This window comes from Triplophysa dalaica, chromosome 9 (assembly GCF_015846415.1).
Source record: "Triplophysa dalaica isolate WHDGS20190420 chromosome 9, ASM1584641v1, whole genome shotgun sequence".
NCBI classification, from domain to species: domain Eukaryota; kingdom Metazoa; phylum Chordata; class Actinopteri; order Cypriniformes; family Nemacheilidae; genus Triplophysa; species Triplophysa dalaica.
Window position 1 is genome coordinate 2,415,313 of NC_079550.1, and position 16,283 is coordinate 2,431,595.

Below are 16,283 nucleotides of genomic sequence, written 5' to 3' on the forward strand. Positions count from 1 at the left end.
GGTCATGCTGTATGCCTTATTTAACATTGGATAGGTTAGACCCTATCTCACTGAGCATGTGCCACTACTCCTTGTCAAGGCCCTGTTGATCTCAAGGTTGGACTGCAATGCTCTCCTTGCTGGTCTTCCTGAAAAGGCTATCAAACCGCTCCAGCTGATTCAGAAAGCAGCAGGACGCCTCGTCTTCCAACATCTTCTTCTGGTTGAAGCCCGTATTAGATTCAAGTGCTTGCCTACAGGACTATCGCTGGATCTTCATCGGCTTACTTTCACACCCTCCTCCACTCCTACACTGACTCCTACACCCCATCATGATCCCTGCGTTCAGCAAACCAGCGGCGTCTTGTATTGTCTTCCCTTTCCCTCTCATTCACAACTCCTTCCTGGTGAAACATTCTTCCTAATGCGGTCCGGTCAAACACATCTCTCATAACATTAAAAAAACTACTTAATACCCATCTCTTCTGTAGATACTTGACAGAAAAATGAAGAAAAAAAAACCTTTCTCGCAACAGGTATTGGTGTAGCTTTTGTTAAAAACCTTTAACTTTGTATTGGCCCCTACTGCTCCCATATGACATATCATTAATTGCTCCCTTAACTCATGGTAAAAGTATCTGCTAAAGGACTAAATGTAAATGTACTAATCAAACAACCCTGAAAACCTTGATAAAATGGTTCAGAACTGAAATCTTCTGGACGGTATCTTTTCGAGGGTTGAAAAAACAGGTATAAGTAATATGTTAAATATGCAACATTACGGTCATGTGAGACATTCAATTCCTTTGTATGTCCCACATATAACAGAATGACAATACAACTGTGCTGACTTAAAAGTGTACAATCTGTTCTTTTCATACATACAAAAATAAAGGTGGCCTCAAACAACATATTAATCACCTATAATAATTCACCTGTTAACCTGAATAAAACACATACACTGAAATAATACACCTTTAATAGTCGCAGGACGCTCGCGAGGCCTGGAGGGCACCGGCTGTTCGGAAGGCCTGGAGGGCCCCGGCCGTTCGGAAGGCCTGGTAGATGCCGGCCGTTCGGGTGGCCAGATTGCCTTCCTGTCTGTCCCTTCCGTCCCTATACTTCTCCCTTCCGTCCTTATACTTCTCCCCCCCAAAAATGTATGGGACAAGTCTAAGTGTTCTGTGCAGTCATCGGGACAGGGGTTCTGGGCAGGCTTCAGGACGGAGCTCTGGGCAGATGGCAGGACCGGCTCGAGGAATATTTCCGTGTGGCTGGATGGGATCGGCGCAGGGAACAACTGGAAGGCTGGACGGGACCGGCTCCGAGAGTAGGTCCCCTTTAACTGGCTCTTGCAGCTGGGTAGCGGGGTCTGTCAGCTGGGTTATGGTCTTTGGCGGTTGGTTAGCTGGCTCTAGAGGCTGGGCAGCAGGGTTCGCAGACCCCGGATTTCTGCGCGCTCTGTCTATGGTGGAGGACCCTGGGGAGATCCCGAGGTGAGTCAGATCGCTCGCCTCGTACACGGACGGGATAGGATAATGATCGATCTCATCCGGGTGGTCTCGCGACTCAGAACGAGGAAGTCCTCCACATATCGGAGAGATGTTGAGCTGCAGATAATCCATCTTTTCTTAAAAGGTCTGCTATTCTGTCACATGTTGTCTCGGGAAAGATAGAAAGCACACGACACTCGACTAGAATCCCAACGGGTAACATTTAATATAAACACAGGAACAGCGAACACATAACCTAAACCAGGGCCTCAGCTCTGCACAGTTTAGCTCCAACCATCTCTTAAACCACACCTTCTTGGAAGTTTCTAGTAATCCTGAAGATGTTGATTAGCTGAATCAGGTGTGTTTGAGCTAAACTGTGTAGAGCTGTGGCCTTCCAGGAACGGAGTCCACATGAAATGAGGAAAATTCATGTATTTCGTATGTGTTCGCTCGCATAAGCTATTGAGGCCCCCAAAATGAGAGGCACAGCAAGTTATCGTCTCCTTTCTCTTCAGCCGTTCTCTTCTTCCTCCATCCCTATCCGGAACAAGCTGAAGCAGTCTCTGGATATGACCATCTGCCTCTTGCTCGTTGGCATGGCATGTTAGGGATTTTTTTCACACCGCAGCTGAAAGACATACATAAATATTAAATACAAACACAAACATTCATCCCTGTACTGTACCGTTAGGTTATGGTTATACAAAAAAAACGTTTTCAGATCATTGTTTAAAAAATGTTTAAGTGTGGAAACTATGGTGTAAATAAAATAACTGATAATGCACATTAAGTACCCTTAATAAAAGTGTCAGGTTTTGGCAGAGATGAAACAGACAGAATGGTAAGTTTATAAGTTTAATTTGCAGAATGGATCGGTACAACGAAATAGGTGAATATCCGGTAAGATGACAAAACAGATGGAAACTTATCCGTAGTGTAACCAAGTCTCTCTCTTTATCTTGCTGATAAAGCTGATGAAGAATTCCTTTGCAGGCGGGAAGAAGATTCGCTGAGAAGATCGGGATAGTAGGTAGGAATACAGGTACGTATGGTATAGAGTCTGTGTCATGTGTAGACGAGATCAGACAATGAGTGAATGTAGGTCTGTGGTATAAATGGGTGCACTGCTGATGAGGTCCAGGTGATAGTGATTAGTAATCGGGTGACAATGAGCGTGTGAATGACTGAGTGGGCGGAGTGAGGGAATGAGTGGAGTGAGATGGTGATGGAATCCTGACATTACCCCCCCCTCCCGAGGCGGCTCTTGACGGCTGGGAAGAAGAGAGATTTTGCCGGCGACGAGGTCGCCCACGACCCCTGGGAGCTGGGCGGTCAGGATGGTCAGCATGGAACTGGGAGAGTAAAGCAGGATCTAGGATATCATCACGGAGTACCCAAGAACGTTCCTCTGGACCGTAGTTCTCCCAGTCCACCAGATACTCCAGACGGGGGCCTCGTCGCCGGGAGTCCATGATGGATCGGACTGTGTAGATGGACTCTTCTTCCACAGGAACGGGAGGAGGAGGTGCGTCATCCGAGGGTAAATCTGAGGGGACAGAAGAGACTGGTTCAGTGAAGGGTTTGAGGAGAGAGACATGGAAGGAAGGAGAGATCTTATACTGTGGTGGAAGGTTGAGTCTGTATGTCACTTCGTTCAACTGCCTTTGGATGGTGAAAGGTCCAATGAATCGAGGACTCAGCTTACGGCAAGGCAGGCGGAGACGAATGTCCCTCGTCGATAACCATACCTTCTGGCCAGGTTGGTATTGAGGTGTATCGGAGCGTCGGCGATCCGCTTGATCCTTGTGTCTCCGCACTGCCTGTTGTAGATGCACATGAGCTGAGTCCCATACCCCCTCGCTCTGATGGAACCAAAAGTCGACAGCTGGAACCTCCGAGGGCTCACCCGACCAAGGGAAGAGAGGTGGCTGGTATCCCAGGAAACACTGAAAGGGGGTGAGCCCGGTGGTACGTTGAGTGAGGGAATTTTGGGCGTATTCAGCCCAGGGGAGGTATCGGTTCCAGCTGTCTTGGTACTGGTGGCAATAAGTCAGCAGATAACGTACAATCTCCTGAATCTTCCGCTCAGTCTGGCCGTTAGAACATTTCGTTCATGTACCCCTGGAAGATCGCTGGAGCGTTTGACAGTCCGAAGGGCATAACCCGGTACTCATAATGGCTGGATGGGGTGACGAACGCCGTCTTCCACTCATCTCCATGTCGTATCCGAATCAAGTTATATGCACTTCGAAGGTCTAGTTTCGAGAATACACGAGCCCCACGCACCTGCTCCAAGGCAGCTGGGACCAGAGGAAGGGGATAGCTGTATTTGACGGTTTGAGAGTTTAGATGACGATAATCGATGCAGGGCCTCAAGCCTCCGTCCTTTTTCCCCACAAAGAAGAAGCTAGAAGCGGCAGGGGAGGTCGAAGTGCAGATGAACTGTTGTTGCAATGCCTGCTCCACATACTCCTCCATGGCCTTCTGCTCCGGGATGGACAGTGGATAGATACGACCCTTAGGTAGAGTGGCTCCAGGTAGTAAGTCGATTGCACAGTCCCATGGCCGATGAGGTGGTAGTTTAGTAGCCAGTTTCTTGCACGCCTGATACTCCACTGGAATTACTACTTGATGATCTACTTCAGGGCTCTCAACCGAGGTGGAACAAACTGGAACTTTGGACCTCTTCTGAGGTGTCGATGATGATAATGAGGATGATATTTTCTTAATGGTAGATAGACAGGACAAATGACAGGACTCCCCCAACGTAAAACTTCACCAGACTTCCAATGGAGCATCGGTTGATGTTGTACTAACCAGGGGCGTCCCAGGATGAGTTCAGCAGTGGACTCCTCCAGCACCATAAAGGAAATTTCTTCCGAATGCAGACAACCTACACGCAACGTCAGAGTAGGTGAGCAGTGACGAATTCGACCTCGACCCAGCGGTTTTCCCTGGATGGTTTGTATAAGGAGGTCTTGGGAGTTGCGATGTTTGCCGATGTTCAATTTTTTGGAGAAGCTGGGTGGAGATGAAATTCCCCGCCGAACCGGAGTCAATAAGGGCTTGTGCTGAGACGCAAATGCGAGAGGTTACTATATACACAGTGGTATGATTTAAGGCTTCCACTTTAGGATAAACTTGAATAGTGCTTACCGCTGGGCGTGGGGGTCGAATAGGGCAAGTGCTGAGAAGATGATTATCTGATGCACATTAGAGACATAGTTTATGCAGAATTTGTCGTTGACGCTCTGAAACTGGGAGATGGGTGGAGCCAAGATCCATAGGCTCTGGTGCCGGAGGAGATACTGATGGAAGCGAGGGCGGAGGACATACAGTGGGAATTTGTCAAAGCTGATAATCTTTGCGAAACTCGAATGTTTTTTTGAATTAACTTCTCAATCCCCAGACTGTCGTCATAAACCACCATCAATTGACGAATGTTAGAATTCAAACCGTGACGATAGGCTGTAATCAATGCTGTCTCATTCCATCCACTGGATGCCGCTAAGGTACGGAATTGTAGGGAGAATGTACTCACGGAAGATTTGCCTTGAAGATTGTAGAGTTGATCATGAACTGACAAATCGGCAGCAGCTTGACCAAAGCCTTCTTTGAAATGTTGTATGAAGGTGGAAAGGGATTGAACGACTTCTGAATTTGAATTCCACAGCGACTGTGCCCACTAAAGTGCTTGCCCAGACAATATTGAGATGATAAAAGCCACACGAGCTGAATCGTTAGCGAATAGCTGTTCTTGCATGGAGAAATACAAAGATACCTGAAGAAGAAACCTACTGCAGTCCTCCGCCTCACCGGAGTATGTAGCTGGTCGAGCCATGGGACACGCTGAGGCAGTGAACGAAGCAGCAGGCGTTTGAGGACGTTAAACTGAAGAGGTTGGTTGATGAGAGGTGGTTGGGTCAACCGGTGAATTCGTCGCGGATTCCGAAGGATTCTGCATGGTGGTCTGATCTTCTGTCAGGTTTTGGCAGAGACGAAACAGACAGAATGGTAAGTTTATAAGTTTAATTTGCAGAATGGATCGGTACAACGAAATAGGTGAATATCCGGTAAGATGACAAATCAGATGGAAACTTATCCGTAGTGTAACCAAGTCTCTCTCTTTATCTTGCGGATAAAGCTGATGAAGAATTCCTTTGCAGGCGGGAAGAAGATTCGCTGAGAAGATCGGGATAGTAGGTAGGAATACAGGTACGTATGGTATAGAGTCTGAGTCATGTGTAGACGAGATCAGACAATGAGTGAATGTAGGTCTGTGGTATAAATGGGTGCACTGCTGATGAGGTCCAGGTGATAGTGATTAGTAATCGGGTGACAATGAGCGTGTGAATGACTGAGTGGGCGGAGTGAGGGAATGAGTGGAGTGAGATGGTGATGGAATCCTGACAAAAAGGTCACATTTTTTTTACCACTTTAACTTGTATTATTTAAATACTTAAACAATCCATAATTGTACTTTTTTAGATAACAACTAGAATGAACATCACCTATAAACAGCATTATTTAATCTTAAGTAATAAATTAAAGAGATTAATCACCCTGTAGTTGTTCCAAGCATGTATACATTTCTTTGTTTGGTTGAACACAAAGAGAGATATTTTGGAATAATGTTAGCAAACAACAGTTCTGAAGTACCACTGACGGACATGTAACGTGTGACGGAAAAATGTGACGGAAAAATGTAAAATGAAGTCAAAAGCACCCAGAACTGTTTTTTTTCCTACATTCCTCAAAATATCTTCTTTTGTGTTCAACAGATCCAAAAAATTACTAACATATACTTCCTACTATGGTGCTTCAGAACTGTTGGTTGTTAACATTATTCCAAAACGAATTATTCATTTTTGGGCGGGGTATCCCTTAAAGTATGGATTTTGAGCCGTTTTTTTTGGTCCATTACAATTTTGACCCTGTCTGTGAAATCTAATTCTGAGAGAATGGGCATTCAAATTTTGATTTCAGTCATTCATTTCAATATGATTTAGATCTTTGGCATTGCCTTAGTCAGTCAATATTAAATGTATCAAAATTATATTTTCACATAATGTTATGTAAGTGGAGATGGTGGTCTAGTGGGTTAAACCACTGAACTGGTAAATCAAAGGTTGCTGGTTCGATCCCAGCAGCCACCACCAGTGTGTCCTTGAGCAAGACACTTTACTCCATGTTGCTCCAGGGGGATTGTCCCTGTAATAAGTGCACTGTAAGTCGCTTTGGATAAAAGCGTCTGCTAAATGTAGAAATGTATGTACATTATGTTAAGATTTTAAGTAGAAAAGAACTTCAGCTGGGATTCACAAAGGCTGGGTCACATGTTGTTTTACAATAACAATTTTAAAGGATATACAGAATGAACCTAAAAAAAAGCTTGGCCTCGTTTTTCTAATGTGCAATTTTAATTGCATAAATCAGATCACTACTCATGCTGCACACTTACCAAAAATTATGGATCTGACTGCAAGCTTTTGAAACCCAACTTTCCATTAATCCTTTTCATATTTAAGTTCTTGGCCAAAGAGTTTGTGATTGTTGCTTTCATCATTCTCCACACAGCATCTCTGTTGTCTGTCCCGCCTTTCAACGCCAACATGGATATCTGTGAACAAAACATTTTTAATTTTATATATTTATTGGTCCAAAAAAATAGCTGGTCTCCATTAAAAAATAAATGTATTTTTGCTCAGCTTAAGATGAAAAAATTCATTAGGGGGACTTTTTCAAAATCAAAGAGGCAGCAAATAGAAATTTATTTATGTTCAAAATAGGGTATATGTACACAGGAAGATGACCTATTTACGCTGAAATCACAGCCAGCTAGGTCACTTCTGCTGTCATAGCACTAAGAAAATGTAATAATCAAGTGATAACTGTCACCGTTGACAAAAGGACTCAGATGCAGGTTAAGTGAACAGTGTATATAATAAAGTGAGTTTATTAAAAAAGGTTCCAAAACAGTAAACAAAAAGAAATGGCAGGGCACTCCTGACCGTAACACAGGAAACACGGCCGGCTGTTCTCTGCGTTATGCGAGTAATCTGCCAAAGTCCGAAAAAGTAAACGAGAACCAAAAAAGAGCCGTAAGGGAGAACAAAATAAACCGGCTCACTGGTCGCCACGTTCCTACGAAGGGATAAGGATATTAGTTCACGCATCAAGAACTGAGAGAGAAAACAAGGTACAAACAAATACATCGCCACGCAGAGAACTGGCACAGCCATGCTAAAATAGAGAGAACACAGATGAGGAGCAGGTGAGGTTAATTAACAGCACTGAGAGACAAAATGGGGTACCAGACGGTAGGAAAATAAAAAAGACAAAATACAGCAGTGCAATTAAAAAAGCAAAAAATAAATATAACAAAAGGCAAAGCCTGACAGATAACAATGTGTTTATAAAGAAAACTTTCAAATTTCAGCAAACTGACAGCACTACGAATGTGCATTGTTAAGTGCCTCTGTGATCATGCCTTTGGTAAATGCAAAAGTTCACTTTGCTTTTTCATATTTGTTGATGTACCTTTATATGGATAGATTTAAAAGACAACTCTGGTGAAAAATGAACCTAGGGGTAATTAACACATCATTACCTAGTAGATCGTTTTCTGGGATGCGTTTTCATGAAAATCGAATGTAAAGAGTTTTATCTCTAAAAACAGATTAGCTTATAGCGCTAGTATATTGGTTACAGAGTAAGTAAAATTATATCGCTAGTAAATACCACTAACAAGGCTCAAAATAGCCTCACACTAACACGGTAGCATAATGAGAGTCCCTACATGCAAACCGAAGAATTGAGAACTTTGTAAGTGTAACAAAATTTATTTTATTTTATTAAGAAATAAAATTTATTAAGAAGACACTTTATAAAGAGAGTACATTATTCCTATACAGACATCCGCCATCTTGAAAAACAGTCTCGACAAGTCGATCCATGAACGCTGTGCTAAGTGATGAACTGTGACTTGGAATCTCATATGGTCCGTTGTTTCCGGAAGAAAGCATGTGAAACTTACTCTTATTGACATGCCATAGTGATGCCCGTATGTCGGTTAAATCTGCGGGCGCTGCGGATGATCCGCGGGTCGGGTGGGTCGGGTAATAAAAAAATAAATTCAGATTAATTGCAAGTGGATCGCGGGTGGATGATATCGTATACAATATCTAGAGGGGACATCTAGAGGGGAGTAAAAAAACACTGTAATATAAGCATGCAGAAGTCACGTGTAGAAGACAGCAGAAGGCAAAGTAAATAAATTAGATTTAAAACAACAGAAATGTGTCAAAGAGATCACAGTTTGCCATCTTTAATGGTGAATGATATTGCTCAATTTGTAATGCATGCAGTGTTTTTGTCTTAAGGAATGTAAGAAATGTAAATTATGCAAGGAATAATTGTGGTCTAGTGGTTGGAGAGTTGGACTCAGAAGGTCGCTGGTTCACTTCTCAGGGCCACCACGAAATGACTGAAGTGTCCTTGAGCAGAGCACCTTACCCCCGTTTGCTATGCATTGATAGCTGCTCACTGTACCCTAAGTCGCTTTGGATAAATGAAAAAAATGTAAATGAAAATAAGCCTATTCCCACGTACGAGTTGGAGAGGTCAGAATATTTTTTTAGGTTTCAAGTACTGTGAAATATGAATAAACCAATGTAAGTTTACATTTACATTTACATTCAGTCGTTTAGCAGATGCTTTGACCCAAAGCGACTTAAAGATGGGTATATTGTTTTTTGTGCATTTTAACTGTTGAACTATTTCCAGGCCTGTATAATTTTTCTATGTAAACACTCTAGATGGACGTGTTTAACTGTTATGCTGCATCTCATGCCATTTTCAGCATCTCTCACTTAAGAGCCATGGTTTTAATACGCGCAGCTCATCAATGTCAGTTCCACAGCAGTTAGCCACTCATAAGACCCGACTTTTGTTTACAATAGCAAGTTGACATATGACAATTTCTGTTATCAAAAGAGTGCAACATACTCACGCTTTTTCAAACTATTCCGGAGAGATGTTTCATGCATTTTTAGATGCAAAGATGCGTTCTGTCCGAACCGCTCCCAAGTCCTGTGTATAGCTGCGACGCTGTTATCATAAAATATGTGATGCCAGGGGGCCTTTGAAAAGTCCATGCCCAGGACAATATGAAGTCATAATCCATCCCTGACAATAAATACCAAAAGATAGTGTGATTTTTCTTCAATTCAACACTGACCTGATCACGTCGGTGGGAGGCAAATTTAAGTGTCTCTGACACCAGCTCCTCAAACACTTTCTCCAAATTAGGATGTGTGTGACGACAGGCATCTAAAAATGTCAAACACACACGACAAATTTAAACATATATTAACATTAACATTGTCATAATAACATTAAAATACAAAAATCTAACTCTAGAGTAGAGTTTTACAAAAAACATATGAATTTATGAATGATCCCAGGGAATATTTCCATTTGTTGGAATTTTCTTTTCCCTTTCCGGCCTTTAAAACTGTAGTTCGACCACAGAGCATTGGTGCCAATTTTCCTGATTGACCGTCGAACTGAATCCCCGGGTGTTTTTCCACCGAGGAAGCTCAGGGAGTTAATCTGATTTTAAAAATATATTGCCATATTACTTGACACATACAATATTGTACAAAAAATATTTGTAATTAAAATATATTGTTTTATTTTTTGGCTGAATGGCAATATACAATATATATCTCAGTATTTAAATATTAAAATTCTTCCTAGAAGAAAGTAAAAATTTTCACAACCAGCTTAAATTACTTACAAGATGCCATAGTGGTTCTCAGAAGGTGTTCAATGTTGGAGAGCCGTTCTTCAATTAAGTGTTAAGTTTAAGAAATACAGCCCTCTCAAACTTGGAAAAGCTGGAATTTCCTTCTTTAAATAGAAACATAAGATAATTCTGATTGAATGAGACACACCTATATATATATACATATATACATACATACTCACACATTTTTTACTTGCCTTGATTCACCACAGACACCCCTTGCAGTGTCATCTGTAGTGGTGTTGTCAGCAGAAATGCCTGTTTTCATAAAATAATAATAAAAAAATAAATCTTTAATAAATATAACATCTACCTTTGTAAACATGATTGTTAATTAACAGTACAACGTTGCACAGAAGAGACCAATACACTTTCGGTAATATCAGAAGGGTTTAGCAGTTCTGTGGATTGACATAAAACAATATAGTTTGTGTTTAGCTTTAGCAAGAGGATAAGTCACAATTTCTCTACAATATATGATCTACACCTTAAAGACAGACATTTTCCTACTTTACGACTACACTACAAGACTTTTGCTCAGATTTTGCACAGATTTTCAGCCTGGACTTGTTGCAGAAAGTATTTGCCAGTCTGCAGATTTGATCACTCAGTACTATCTGAAACTTTCAATGATGTATAGTTTTGAACTCTTTCACCGCCATTGACAAGTTATCTTGTCATTTAAAAAAAACGCTTCTCCGCCAAAGACGAGTTATTACGGCAATCAGTGTTTGTACTGTTGTACTGCAGGTGGCGCTATTACACACCACAGGGAAAAAGTACAGAATCCCAGAACCTAGAATGTATATGTTTTAGCAATTTTTAATGATTGTTCTGAGCTGAATCTGGGTGGAATCTTCGATAATTCTTTTTATTATCTCAGCTGTTTAATCAAAATGATGCATTTTTGAAGAAACCTATCTACGGAGTGATAAAAAAATCTGTTCAAATTTCTTTTAATTTGCAAGACACAAGAAACTTGCAATTACAAGTCTTGTAGTGCATTCCAGCCATTACTGTTAGAGCTAAACGATTCTGGATGAATTGAGATTATAAATAAACCTGCTGCTGTCTGTCATTACTGTCTTTTTATACAGTGAAGACTATCAAGTGTTAGTTTACAATTGAATATATTATTTTGTTTCTTTTTGAATCATCATACAAATAATAATAATACAGTTTTTGATCACTCCTAGTCTAGGCTATCAACATTGAAGCATACAATTAAAAGACTCACTTGGTAGACTTGATTCAGCTGCATGTACTCCCTTCTGTCCTGAAAAATATTCTGCAGAGGGACTGACTGAAAAAAGAGAGGGACAGTTACTTAATATCAAAGCATTTATCCAAGAGATCAACAAGAAAGGAATACAGCAAATGTCTTGTCATGTACCACAGCCAGGCATGTAATCGGAAATTGGACAAATCAAAACTTTTGAATGGTGTACATGTGCAAAAATGACTCACAGGAAGGTCTGCTTGTTAATTCTTTATAAGCATGTGGCTTGATTTGCTTTTTTAACGGCTCTTCAGCCTCATCTAATTGAGACAAAGATAATTACCTCAGTGCATTTTTTTAAAATAATTATTAACATTTTACCGTCATTGCAGTCAACTCTATAACTCTAACTCTAAGCGTATATACCAAGACTCATCAAGCAACCTTGGTAAGTTAGGATTGCACTTTATACCCGGTGAGTCATGGCTTCTATTCCTATTGTTGTTACTTGCACCTCATGTTATATGTTTAGCTTAGCCTTCTCTGTCAGCGGCGAGGGTTTTACATGCGATAAATGCAGGAAAGTAGTTAGGCTGACAGGGAAGATCTGTTAGGACCGTAGAAAACACTTTTGATGCGAGCAATGTTAGCGCACACCAGGGCCGGATTGAGACTCATTTTCAGCCCTGGAGCTTCATGCCTTAGACCGGCCCACTTTAGTTTACGACTGACTATAATAAAATAATGATAATTATCCCTTTCACACTTCCTTCTGTATTATCTGATATTATGTTTGCTTCACTGGCCTACGGCTGCAAATCAAACTCCTTGGCCCCGTTTTTCAAAAGTAATCCACTAGGATTTTGGATAACGGATTGGATCAAATCTTGAAAATGAGTTGTTCAAAGGTAAACTGATCGGATTTTGGTTATCGGATTGGATCAAATCTTGAAAATTAGTTGTTCAAAAGGGAAAGAAGGAATCTGAAATCAGATTAGATCAGGGAATCCAATCCTAGTTTTAATCTCGATCAAACCTTCAGTTTGTGTTGTTCAAAACTTGTCAGTGGGATTTGGATAACTTTGATCCAAAAAAAACAGGATTATCCTGATCCCAACAGGGGGTAGGATTTCAAGGTGGATTTCAGGAAGAAAATGTAGTAAAACTTTAAAATTGGTCAAATAATACATTTGTATCATTTAGTGTATATACTTTTATTTATATTTTGCACTTGACTTGTGTAACCGTTGTAACAGTGATAAAGTAGACATAGGCTAACAATTAAGCTATTCAGTATAGTAAAGTAAAAATAAAATAAAAATTATCGTGTCCCCATGAAATAATCCCCCAAACAGATTTCAATAAACAAAAATAATATATTAATTTTTCGGTCATTCATCACCGTATATTAATTTCAAAGAAACAATCATCAGAGATGAGCCTGTCAAAAATAATGTCTAACAATTGCATCCCTTACTATACGTCCAGTCAGTCCCTGATTCTGACAGACCACCAGAGGTTGGTCTGGTTCTTCAACAGGCTCAGGTGCATCACAAACATCATCACAGAGAGGGACATTGCGCCTGGTAGCGATGTTGTGCAGGACGATACACGCAAGTATTATGTTGCATGCTCCCTGTGGTTCCACTCGCAAGTAGTTAAGGCATGCAAAGCGTCTCTTCAGAACTCCATTTAAACGCTCAATTGCACATCTTGTTTTGCAATGAGCAGTGTTGAAGCGTGCCTGGGCAGGTGTGGTTGCTGCAAGAAAATGAGTCATCAGCCATGGTAGGAGTGGATAGGCACTGTCTCCTAATATTATGCCATCCGGTCGGTTGGTTTGGAGCTCTCTGTATAAAGCACTCTCTCTCAGGATCCGTGCATCATGAACAGACCCAGGCCACTTCACGACACAGTTTGTGATGTTGAGGTCAGCATCGCCCACAAGTTCGATGTTGATGCTGTGCCTCCCCTTTCGGTTGATGTACTCCCAATCCCTCTCATGAGGTGCTTGGATATGCACATGAGTGCAGTCAATAACCCCAATAGTATTGGGCATATTCCCCAAAAGAAAAAACTTGTGCTTGGTCTGGGCAATCTGGACATCCTTTGGAAGTGAAACAAACTGATTGACCAGGCTGGCCAATGCAATTGACACAGCTTTCACTACATCACTCACAGTTGATTTGTCCACTCCTATAATGTCACCAACAACTTGGTAGAAAGTCCCAGATGCATAGAAGCGCAGAGCAATGAGGACCTGTTCTTCCACAGACAGACTGTGGCTCCTTCGGGTTCTCCGTTGAAGTTTTGGCCTGACAAGGTCTGCAATGTACTTAATATCAGCATTCCCAAAGCGAAAGCGAGCATACAGTTCTTCAGTGGTGTATTGCTCCAGTGGTTGTGCACGCTCAACATACACCCTTTGACGGTATCCTCTTCCACCAACACGGTGGTAGCGATGGACAATACCTGCCATGTCAGTGTCTCTCTCTAAGTCCTCTGAGAAAGGCTGAATATAAGATGGCTGTCAAATACCCACACACCAATTGGCTGACGTGCTGTGGCTTGTGTTCAATTAAATCAATCATGCCCAAGGCCTACAAATACTATGTTCACTACAACAGAAGCGGTGAAACCATGGACTCAAAAGGACCTAATTTCACTGTTGCAGAAACCCATGCACTGCTGGAGGGTGTTAAGTGCCATTATGCCTCAATAGTAGGAAGCTCTGTTGCAGGTGGAATGGTGACTAACAAAAGGAAGAAAGACATTTGGGTTGAAATCACCCAGAATGTAAATGCAATGGGGTCTGGCCAGAAGAGGACCTTGGAGCAAGTGAAATTTAGATGGAAGAATCTGAGGGCCAGAGCAACGAAGGACCTTGCTGAGGCAAAAAACACCCAAACAGGCAACAAACCCTTTAAGAAAGGTGAATACACAGATGTGGTTCTGGACATTATTGGAGGTGAGAACTCTAAAGCTCTGCATGGGATTCATGGTGTTGTAGGGGATGGTGAGCCTACAATTGTAGAGGAAAGTGAGCCAGTTCTTCCTAATGCAGAGGAAACATTCATTCTGGATCTCAGCCCTATTATTGAAGAACAACCTGGATCCTCACTGGTAGAGCCAGCAGTCACAGGAGCTCAGAAAAGAGGCTTGAAGCATCCTTTGCCGAATAATAATGATGATGCCTATGAATCACGTCTTCAACAAGAAACTGAAAGAGCAGAAGCACAGATACTCCTGGCAGAGGAACAAATCAAGCTGACCAAACTGCAGCAAACCAAAGCGAAACTTCAGATCCGCCTCCTAAAAGCAGGGCTTGGAAATGCTGGTCTCTCCTCCTCAGATGAAGAAGAACCCTGAACATTCTTTATTTCGTTAACAATTGGATATTTAGCCATTTTATTTTTTAAAGATGTTTTCAAAATATCCACTATGTATTTGTTAATGTATATTTGTTTTTTATTTGTTGTGGTTCAGATGAGGGGTCATAAAAGTAATTATTTAATATAATTATTATTTAATATAATTTAATTAAAGTTAAATTATGAATGGAAGTGGATGTTTATGTTATTTTTGTGTTTTGGCTCAAAATAAACACTTACAGTGACCCTATGTTGGCTCTTACTTCTACCTGTTCTTTACATAGCCCACATTGTGATATGTTGTCCCATTTAGAGCACTGTAATCCGGATTTGGTAATCTTGAAAACTGTGTATCTGGATCAGAGTGATCCAGTCCAATGTTGCTTTGAAAAACCGGCATAAAAGTAAGATGGATTACCTGATCCTGGATAGGAAAAAAGGGGATTTCCAAATGCGGATAATTTTGATCCAGATTAAATGTTTTGAACAACTGGCCCGAAAATGTGTTTTTCAAAAGAAAAAACGGATTACATAATTGGATCAGATCACGTAATCCAATCTTGGTTTTGATCCGGATCAAACCTTTAGTTTGGGTTTTTCAGAACTTTTTTGTATGATTTGGATCACTTTGATCCAAAAAATCTGGATTAAACTGATCCCATCAGAAGGGTGGATTCAGCGTGGAATCAATGCCAAAAATGTAATGAAAACTTTAAAAATGTATAAATTTGGATCATGCAGTATCATACAAGATATCATATTTATTCATAAGGTTTTAATTTTATTTGTTCATCCGTCAGGCTACAGTGATTAGGTAAACTTTAACGTATTCCGCCTTTCAGTATAGGCCTACAGCAAAGTAGAAAGAGTTTGGCCTCATGAAATAATCCTCCAAACAGCTGTCAAAATTGACCAAAAACAATACATTTTATTCTGTCACTAATTGATATATATATTCATCACAATCAAAAATATTTTTGTTTTTAGAATATGTATTAGTGATGCATGCAATGATTACAGAATAACCAAAAAAATGCAAAGAATGGCAATCACTGATTTTTGAAATCCAAAACAAATCCAAATCAGAAATAACTATTTCGTCCCTTGTTGCACGTCCTGTTTGCTCGGTCTGGCAGAATGCAGGAGGTTGGTTAGGGTCTCCAAGGGGCTCAGGTGCATCATTGTCAGCAGAGAGAGGGACATTGCGCTTAGTAGCGATGTTGTGCAGGACAATACAGGCAAGGGTTATGTTGCATGCTTGGTTTCTGTGGTTCCATTCTCAGAACTCCATTTAAACGCTCAATTGCTCAATTGTTTGTGTTGTAGGTCTCAGATGAGCGGACTGCTGGAAGAGGATGGGGTGGGGTTTTTCTTGTTTTGTGTGTTTTCATTTCAAATAAAAATAAACT

The 16,283-nt window shown here is 41.1% G+C and overlaps 1 protein-coding gene across 1 annotated transcript; it reads right to left on the reverse strand.

Moving 5' to 3' along the window:
* Positions 1–12,947: 12,947 nt before the first annotated feature.
* Positions 12,948–13,982, reverse strand: LOC130428654 (putative nuclease HARBI1). The gene has a single exon (XM_056756834.1). The coding sequence runs from the start codon at positions 13,980–13,982 to the stop codon at positions 12,948–12,950; it is 1,035 nt and encodes a 344-aa protein (XP_056612812.1).
* Between the last annotated feature and the right edge of the window lie 2,301 nt (positions 13,983–16,283).